The 10,809-nt window shown below is 37.2% G+C and overlaps 1 protein-coding gene across 1 annotated transcript; it reads left to right on the forward strand.

Annotated features, from left to right (window-relative positions):
• The first annotated feature begins 6,770 nt into the window (after nt 1-6,770).
• LOC21412156 (chalcone synthase 2) lies at nt 6,771-8,361 on the forward strand. Its single transcript, XM_024168222.1, has 2 exons — nt 6,771-6,957; nt 7,174-8,361. Exons 1-2 carry the CDS (start codon nt 6,777-6,779, stop codon nt 8,166-8,168), a joined length of 1,176 nt encoding a protein of 391 aa, XP_024023990.1. The 5' UTR covers nt 6,771-6,776; the 3' UTR covers nt 8,169-8,361.
• The last annotated feature ends 2,448 nt before the right edge of the window (nt 8,362-10,809 follow it).

Raw genomic sequence — 10,809 nt, forward strand, 5'->3', positions numbered from 1 at the left:
TTATTTAATATATTTAATATTATTATTTATTTAATATATTATTATTTTAAATATTATTACATGTTTTTAAAAATTAAACCACCAAACACAATTTTAGTTTTTTTTAAACTGAAAATAATCTCGAAACAATACTACCAAATGCATTTTCAGAAATGATTTTAAAATAAAAATGAAAACGCTTTCGTTTTTATTTTCATACAAAAAACAAAAACGTTTTGGAATGAATTCATTAGTTTCCATCAGATTTGGGAGTTCAACAAAAATCGCATCAATGAATGCTTAATGTTATACTTTAAGGAAACTAGATTAGAAGCATGAACTGAAATCTCATACTTCTCTCTGAACTCTTTATCACCGAATAAATGATTCTCAAAGACCAAGAACTTGAGGTGTTGATTTCGGATGTCCGCAAGATCGCATTGATATAAGTCTCAATAAGTGGAAGTCCAAAAATAAATTTTGGAAAATCTTCAGGATAAAAGGAGGCCCCATGCAATGAGAGATTATTAATTGGACAAATTCCACGAATGTCCCGTGAACTTTAGCCCATGTAACAAAATACCTACTAAATTTTAATACATCCGTTTCTTTATAAAAATATTATAAATTTTCCTCCACTGTTTACTTAAGGACAAAAGTTGACACGTGGCGCTAATGTGTAGCAAGAGTGAGGGAATTAAGTGTGCAATTACAAAATTGCCCCTGAAATAAGAGAAATTTGGAATGAATTAGTCGTTATTTTTTTTTTTTGAGGCTTTTGTAAAAATAACCTAATAGAAAAATTTTATTCATAAAATGACAATTTAAAAATTTTTATTTGCAAAATGACTTTTTTATTTTTTTTTTTTTTTTTGCTCCTCAATCTCAGTTTCAGATCCTCAGCCACAGTGGTGACTAACAGAAATGATTGAGGAGCAAGAGAAAGATGTTTGATTACACTTTTTCCTTTGTTTGGAGTGCTTTACTTTTGGATTGGAAGCCTCGCTACCAAAAAGGTTGAAGAAAATAGAGAGAGAAAGAGAAAGAAAAGAAGAGAGAAATGAAAAAGTGTTTGGTCTTGGTGTTTGATTTTACAGAAATACTGCCATTGATTCTAACGGGAGAGAAAAAATAAATAAAATTAAAATTAAAAAATTATTTTTCTAATTTTACTTTTTCGAGACACTTGGTTATTTTAACCAAATTCTCTTTTTTTTTTTTTTGGACAAATCTGACCTAACCTAAGAGGCTTTTGTGCTTCAACAATGGCAGCCAACATTACCAGAAGAGGTAGGAATATATTCCCCTGCTAAATCCAAATCCAAATCCAAAAGTAACAAGAAAAGGTCCAAAAATAACCAAAAGGGGTCCCAAAAATAACCAAAAGGGGTCTTCATATTAGTCTTCCCCATTTACATCAACACACACATACTAAGTAAAGTCTGTCACGTGCCACATATTTCTTTCCATTGCTCATTCACATGGCACCAAAAAACGCTTAATCTATACTTAGCAGTTGCTAATTGAGTTTTCTTCCTCTGGAGGTGGTATTGACACTTTTGGTGTTCACACTCTTGGAAAGAATCTTCGCCTTGGCAGTAGTGACCATTCTATCTGCTGTAATCTTGAAACGAGGACTTTTTCGTGTCTACACAAATTAAAATTTGAATCAACAACATAGTCATTGTTTGGTAGATAAAAAGGGAAAAAAATTAATACCAACCGTGATTAAGAATTTCAATCCCCTCTGAATTTCCTTCACCCATGTCAATTCCTTCCTTCCTTCTTGCGTAGTTGTATGCACTGGGATTCTTGCTCCTTTTTTTTTTTTTTGCTCTGGGTTTCTTTCTTTTAGTTTTAGGGTTTTGATCGAATTGGGAAAAAATGCGGAATTAAAAGCGTTATAAAACCCTCATTAACAACTTCATTAATGTATTTACTAAATTACCCTCAAAATTGGCATCACATCGGCCTCACATGTTAATTTCCATCCAGAAGTTAACAGAAGGGAAAATTTACAACATTTCTCCTTCCGTAGTTTGTCTTATTACTAATTTCAGTTTTTAAATATTAATCATATTAAAATTATATTAAATTCAAAAAATATGTAAAATAGATAAATTTTAATATAAATTTAACGACCGAAGAGTAAAGAATTATTCATAGTCTATTTTTGTAAGGATTTTTTTGGTCTTCTTACTCTGCTTTAGAGATGCAACAATGGGCAGGGGCTCGTGGGCCGGCCCAGATACATCCTAACAGAGTAACGGGCCGAAAAGGCATGATCCGTCGTATGACCCAGTCTATAAATATTGGTGAGCTGAGATGTGCCAACATATATTAGCCAATGGGCCGGCCTGACACGGTCCATGAAAAATCATGGGCCAGGCCGGATTTGGGCCGGCCTGTCTAGGCCCATGTGGGCTGGCCCATCTAGGGGCATAATATCTTCATATTTTTTTTTTCTTTTTTAGTAATTTTGTAAATATCTTATGTATAATTATCCTGATTGTACTCTTTTTTTCTTACCAATGTTTTGTCCCACTGGGTTTTCCTTAGAAAAGATTTTATTTAATGAGGCAATCGTAAATAAAATATTCATTTTCATATTTTCATTGACTATTCAAACTTTTATATTTGTTAACTTATTTAAAAATTCAAAAATAAAAATTAAAAATTGCATGCTTAGATGGGCTAGCACATCTAAGCTCATGATGGGCCAAGATGGGCCTTGAATGGGCTAGCCCATTCAAGGCCCATGGCACGGCCCATCCTGCCCCACGCCACAGCCCAGCCTGACCCACGTAAAATTGGCCTGTGGTGTAGCTGGGTCAAGGTAATTCTTATATGGGCCGGCCCGGCCTGGCGTATAAAATTCATGGGCAAGGTCGCCCTGGCCCGTGTGGGCCTAAGGAGAATGGGCCGGGCCAGCCTGTTCTCGCATCTCTATGCAACAATGGGCCGGGCCGGCCCGTTCTCGCATCTCTATGCAATAATGGGCCGGGTCCCGTGGGCCGGCCTAGGCCCATCCTGACATAGTGATGGGCCGGGCCGGCACGGCCTATCACTCTTCAAGGCACGGCCCATCCCATAAATATTTGTGGGATGGGCTGGGCCAACATATATCGGCCCATGGGGCGACCTCGCATGGCCCATGAAAAATCATGGGCCAGGCCAGCTGGGCCGGCCCGTCTAGACCCATGATGGGCCAGCCCAGCCCGGCTCGTCTAGGCCCATAATATCTTCATTTTTTTTTTAGTAATTTTGTAAACATCTTATGTATAATTATCCTGGTTGTACTCTTTTTCCTTACCAAAGTTTTGTCCCACTGGGTTTTCCTTATAAATGTTTGTATTTAATGAGGTAATTATAAATAAAATATCCATTTTCATATTTCTATTAACTATTCAAACTTTTATATTTGTTAACTTGTTTAAAAATTAAAAAATTAAAAATTGTATGCTTAGATGGGCTGGCCCGTGGTGTGAGCTGGGCCGAGATAATTCTTGTACGGGGCAGCCCGGCCCACAAAATTTGAGAGCTAGGCCGGCCCGACCCACAACCTGCGTGGACCTAAGGAAAATAGGCTGGGCCGGGCCGGCCCGTTCTTGCATCTCTACTCTGCTCATTTGCGTTTACGACCATGCATACATACATACATAGGCACGCACATACATATATACATACAAAATACATACATACATACATACATACATATGAATGAAGTATACAACATACAACTCAAGCTGAAATGGACAATTTTGGTCATACGATTTGATAAGGCACACACCTGATTCTATTTCTTTTGAGACTAACTTATTGAATATGATTTTTATTTTACTTACTAGTTTTTATAGAAATATTTAATGACAAAACTGGGGGTTTTCTGTCTGTAGCTAACACGTTAAGGTCAAGATCTCATAGTCTCTAAGTCCATTAGTTTAATCTGTAACTTCGGCTATGATTTGATAAACGTTGGAATATATATGGGATTGCTCAGTTTGAGATAAATCTTGGCTCTTCTTTCACTTACTAGATTGAATTGAAAAGAGTAAATTTCGTCTTTCGGAACATTTGTGCCATTTGAGATGGCTTTAATCTACCCCTTTGATGTCTTCTTGTGTTTTATATGTTTAGTAGTTAAAACTACCCGATCATGTTATCCATCATATTCTTTCTTTCATACCCACTATTAATGTCGTTCGGATGAGCCTCCTTTCTAGGCGTTGGAGACGAATGTGGTGCTCAATTCCTACTTTAGAACTTTCTGATGATGATATTGAAAATGAATTCTCCTTCAATTTTGTGGAGCAGTGTTTGAAGAACCACAAGATGGGTACGCAACACGATACAAATTCTGTCGTAACTAGGTTTAAACTTGAGATATACTACAACGGTCGGTCGCAGTTCTCAAGTGGATAGGCGGTTAGGTTCTGCGGCTCATCCCCATCTCCAAGAATTGCATCTCAATATGCAAGATGAATGTCCTAAGAGAGGATACTATTGCCTGCCTCAACTTGTACTTAATTTAACATTATTGACTATCCTAAACCTAGAATTTGTGAAGTAGAGAGTCTTGTTATCCTATGAGCCTTCCATCTTTGAAATGTTTGTCGTTAAGGAAATCTGAGATGGAAGGTGAGAATTTCCCTCGAGAAATTGTACTTAGACGAATGCGACAGCTTGAAGAATCTTCAAATTTCGAGCTTGAGTCTCAAGTTGTTGAATGTATGTGCGCAATGGGAGACAATCCAAGTGGAAGCTATAAATCTTCATTCTTTTAAATACGTTGGTCAGTGCACTTGCCACTTTGATCTTGCTTTCTTCCAAGAAAATTAATAAGGACAAATTACGTGGATGCTCCTCAAACTTCAATTTGTAACATCTGTTTCCTCGGACTTTAGAAATGTTGCAAAATTTCCCCCTTTGTTAACTTATGGACGAAAATTGACATGACATTGAGGACCCTTGTGTTAAGCTTCAAAGGAAAATGACTTAAAATAAACCTGAAATCGTGATTTTAAGTTTAGAAGATCCAAACTGTAAAAAACTAGGAAATAGAGAGTCCAAAGTGCAAATTTGTACTTGTTGTGTGTTGGGACATTTTAAGGGACACCCAAATGATAGCAAGGGAAAAATTAGGATGCTATAGAGTTGAAAGTTTGAGCCGCCCGGCCCAACGGCTTAAAGGGAGTATTCAGGCAAGGCCGGCCCTAAAAATAAGAAGGTCGGCCCAGTCCAGTCCTAAAGCCCGACGAGCTTAGGGTGGGGTCAAACCTAACTTTTACAAAAAAAATGTGAAAATAAAATAAAATAAAAGCACTTTGAGCCTGACCGGCCTGGCCTAAAAACAATTTAGGGCCTAAAGTACCACCTTAGCCCAGCCCAAGAGTTAGAGCTAGGCCCCGGCCAACAGTGACAGGCTTAAGGCCAGTTCGTTTAGCTCAACCTAAACTTACAGCTCTATTTGTGTATATGCAGACCTTAAGTCTAGGTAATATGTCTAAACCAAGTAACGGGCCTAGAATCGACTTGGAACAAATGGCTCGTGTAAGGGAGGGAAAAATGTTAATTTTACCACCGTTAAGGGTAAAAAGATAATTTTAGCACAAGTGTTGTGTTTCTATAGACCAAACTTATTCAAGGACTGATTATAAGCTTACATATTAAGTGTGAGGAGACATGGTAATAAATAACATTTTTACGAAACTGAATTAAGTAAATAACATATTTTAAAATATTTAAAATAAACAATAGTAAAAAGATTTTTACCATGTAAACTTTTTATGTAAACTTTTTATTTATGACTAGTAAAAGATATTTTACCACGTAAACTTTCTATTTACGACTAGTAATTAGATTTTTTACCTCGTAAATTTTCTTTTTAACTTTTATTTACTTTAAATAGTTTTAAAATATATTATTTACTGTAAATATGTTATTTATGTTATGAGAAAGGTACATGGTTCACCATGATTTTATAGAGGCCTATTATTTATGTCATTCTAAATAATTGAGCGTCATTAAGCTTTTATTTTCTCTTTATTAATTGAATGTCAATTATTTATGTTTTAGTGTAGTAACATGAATAATAGTTTTACCATCTTAAATCTTAAGTGGTATTTCTTGTTTTTTCCGTAATTTATTCTCCCTTAAGTGAGAGAGTGTAGGTCCAAAGTGGAAGAAGGAATGGGCCTCTAGAATCTTAACTCGGTAAAATTCACTAAGTGTTAGAATTGCTCTTTTTTTTTTTTTTTTTTTTTTTTTTTTTTTTTTTTTTTTTTTTTTTTTTTTTTTTTTTTCTTTGCTAAAAATGTGTTAGAATTGCTTGGAAGATACATCACATTTTCTCCAACTTTATGTATAAACATGAATATGTATACATATTATATTGCTTCTACTGATTACAACTACGAATTGTCAATATTGGCGGGTACGACATTCCACAAGATACAGAAAACTATGGTTGGTCAATACCAATAGACAAAGTATGGCCATATCATTCTTCTCTCAAGAAAAAATAAAAAAGGACCATATCAATTATAAAATAAAAGTGGCATATTAGCTACCGGTTGAGCTGCCTAAGTCCAACGGCTCACGTGGCCACGCAGCTGCCATTATCCAACCTACCCATTAACCCCCCCTCTCTATAGTACATTACCGGGTGTGTATATATACCTGTTAACTCAATGTTTTTTCAATTCAACAAACTGCAAGTTATAAGCTAAGCTAGTTTGACATAATCCCTCAAAGCTATCTAGCAATAATATTGTCTAGCAAATTAAATATTAATTAGCATGGCGACCTCCGTCCACGAAATCCGAAAGGCACAGCGGGCCGAGGGGCCGGCCGCCGTGCTGGCCATCGGCACTGCCAATCCGCCCAACTTCTTCATGCAGGCTGATTATCCTGACTTTTACTTCCGCATCACCAACAGTGAACACAAGACTGAACTCAAGGACAAGTTTAGACGCATGTGTATGTTATTTAACTTCAAATTGATTTTGATGATAATTTTTCTTGCAATTACTTTTAACAGCCTTATTTATATGCTACAAGCTTTGTTACATATATATTGTTTATTCAAGTTCATGATGGACATACAACGTTCCATCTTTGTCCCACATATATATATATATATATATTGAGGTAATTGTCCCATATATATTTACATAAGTTCAAATTAAAATACAGGTGAGAAAGCAACGATAAAGAAGCGTCACATGTACTTGACGGAAGAGATCCTAAAAGAAAACCCAAAGATGTGCGAGTACATGGCGCCATCGTTGGACGCACGGCAGGACATAGTGGTGGTGGAGATACCAAAGCTAGGCAAAGAGGCGGCGGTGAAAGCCATAAAGGAGTGGGGCCAGCCAAAGTCAAAGATAACCCACCTCATCGTCTGCACTACCTCCGGCGTCGACATGCCCGGCGCCGACTACCAGATCACAAAGCTCCTCGGCCTCCGCCCCTCCGTCAAGCGCTTCATGATGTACCAACAAGGCTGCTTCGCTGGCGGTGCTGTCCTCCGCCTCGCCAAGGACTTGGCGGAGAACAACAAGGGCGCTCGGGTCCTGGTCGTCTGCTCTGAGATCACTGCCGTCACGTTCCGCGGGCCCTCCGAACTCCACCTGGACTCCATGGTGGGGCAGGCGTTGTTCGGTGATGGCGCCGCCGCAGTCATCGTCGGCGCAGAACCGGACTTGTCGATCGAAAGGCCGCTGTTTGAGCTGGTTTCGGCGGCGCAGACGATCCTTCCAGACTCGGAGGGTGCGATTGACGGGCATTTGAGAGAAGTGGGTCTGACATTTCATCTCCTCAAGGACGTACCTGCGTTGATATCGAAGAACATAGAGAAGAGTCTGGTGGAGGCATTCACTCCGATCGGGATTAGCGACTGGAATTCGATATTCTGGGTGGCGCACCCGGGAGGACCGGCGATCCTCGACCAGGTGGAGGCGAAGGTTGGGCTGAAGAAAGAGAAGCTGACGGCCACTCGTCAGATGTTGAGCGAGTACGGAAACATGTCCAGTGCGTCCGTACTCTTCATATTAGACGAGATGAGGAAGAAGTCGGCGGAGGAAGGCAAGTCCACCACCGGCGAAGGCCTCGAATGGGGCGTCCTCTTCGGCTTCGGCCCCGGTCTGACCGTCGAGACTGTTGTGCTGCACAGCCTTCCCATTAATTAATTGATATAATTTCCTCGTTATAAATTAAGCCATGCCATGTGATGATTACTTTTTATAATTAGGTTCATAACTTTTGCTATACATATTTCAACAATAATAAGTGTAATGATTTTAATTCATACTTGTTCATGTGACATTCTTCTTGTCATAATAATTAAAGTAAAATTATGAGAACATAAATTGTTTTTTCATTGCGAATATATATATCGATCATGATTGTGTTCACCGTGAACATACACTTATTTTCATGAAGAGCTTTTTATTTCCATACAAAAATGTTTTGTCTATTGGAAATAAAGCGAATTTTTCAGATCATTAATTATCATAAAGAAAATGATTATGTAAAGAAAGCCTAGTATAGCAAATCAATCTTAAGTAGACTGTAGTCGGTAATATATAAAACAGATGTAATATATGTACAAACAATAACACAATCATAATGTTGACAAGGTCATTTTTGTCATTAAAAATTTGTGATATGATTTTGACACAAGATATTTGAAAGAGAAATTGTACAAAATAATTAGTTTTCAACAATCTATTATATATTTATTCTTTATTTTCAAAATACTAAATTGGAAAGTATATATCACTGTAACAATGTTTGTGTACCCATGCAAACCTCTGCATAATGAACATGTTACAACCATAAAGCAAGTTGAAAACCATTATTATAATAAACGAGTAGTTACCCTGAGCAATGGATTGAAATTGATATCAGTATATTAACTTATCCATACATTCATCATCATAATGAATATGTCATTACCATAAAGAATGCTAAGAGCACCTTCTATTAAGTCATTTATACATAAAGAATATAATTGTCTTTTTATTGGGGGAAAATTTATGGTAGGAAGTGTACTTTTCCTTACCGGTAAGGTGAATATTAACATCCGTTCAATTGTTATTTAATGGTTCAGATTAAAAAGATGCACCAAATAATTATAGAATATTTTACTCTGGATTAATTAAAAAAAAAAATCCTATTCTTGAATTCAAGTTTAGATTGGCGATAATACCCAAACCCAGATTTGACTAAAACACAAATGCTGTTGAAGTCCTTCACCCTACTGACAACGCCCAAAGTGAGCGTCACAGGACCTTGTTGCCGCCTCCGACAACCTTCGTCACCCTCGTTTATTCCATTGAAACAAAATCTAAATGAGACAATACCCAATAATACATAGCTTTGGTTCATTAAGCAAATTTCAATTTCAACAAATTTCATCTAGATTTTGTGATTAAGAGAATACCCAATAAAAAAAAGGAAATTTGATCAACACTTGTGATTGAAATACCTAGTACGTAATAAATAGTACTTCTGTTTAAAAGGTTTTGGTTCATTCAAGCTTGGATATTCCAAGTATAACTGTACATAAGAGTTTGACTGCTCATCAAAATAATTTTGGTATTATTAATGGATATGTAAAGTCTATTGGTAAAGAAAGTATCAAATAATTCTCTGAACAAAATCTTAATAAAGAATAACAGTATATATCCACCATGACCACAGAAAATGTGAAAGATTTAAAATTTCAATTGTATTGCCACCCATAAATTTCAGTTTTATAACCACCGAATTCTAACAAGCAAAGTTCATACCCATAATCTAAATTCTTAGTACCACCGAATCAAAGTTCAACAACAAACACTCTTATTAACACCGAATTCTTCATATCCATAATTTGATTCCAAATTCTAATGGAAACCCACAAGTCAGTTGACAATGCAAACCCATCAATAGAATGGTTATGATAAGAGGGAAGGATGAGGCAAAATCAGAGTCGATTGCGAAGATGACAAACAGAAACACTGTTAGGGGATGGGTTCTCTTTAGCCTCTCGTCGCATCCTTGTCGGCACTCGCTGGTGTCATTGTAACACCCTGAAGAATTAATTGAGATTAATTAAGGTAATTGAGATTATTAGTGTGCCTAATCTGATTTAATTAATTGAGTTTAAATAATTCCAAGGTATTTAAATTATTCACAGTAATTTATTTAATCCAGAAGTGTGTATGGACGCATTTCTGGACTGTTATATTTTACACATGTCACTTTCTTTTATTTTTCTTTTCTTTTCTTTTTCTTTTTCCTTTCTTTTCCTTCCTTTTCTTTTTCTTTCCCGTGCGTTTTTCTCTCTCTCTCTCTCACACACTTCCGTGCTCTCTCTCTCCCTCTCTCTCTCCCATTTGTGTCTCAAATCAAAACCGGATTCGAACCAAGAGTGATTTCAAAGAGTTTTCAACGTCAAGAGAAGGATTCGAGGTAAGATTACTGAAAGAACCCCTCTTGAATCTATGTTTTCGGATTTCAAAACTTATTTTTGGTTCAAAACGGATTTTGATGATTTTGAGTAAAACTAGAGTAGAAATTGGAGATCTTGGGTTCTTTGGACTTGTTTTAGGACCTAGAACCCGGATCTAGTGGTTTCCCTTTGAAATATTTGGATTTGGGACTGGATTTGTAGGTTTTTGGACTGATTTCCGCGAGCTTCTCTCGCGCAGTCGATTCCACCGGTCGACCTGGGCGGTCGACCGGATTGCAGGCTGACCGGTCGACCAGTCCGGTCGACCGGTGTGCACATTACCGGTCGACCAGTAGTGTTGTACTGCTCTGTCACCGGTTGACCGGTGGACA

The sequence above is a fragment of the Morus notabilis genome, unplaced genomic scaffold (assembly GCF_000414095.1).
Source record: "Morus notabilis unplaced genomic scaffold, ASM41409v2 Scaffold577, whole genome shotgun sequence".
Lineage (NCBI taxonomy): Eukaryota > Viridiplantae > Streptophyta > Magnoliopsida > Rosales > Moraceae > Morus > Morus notabilis.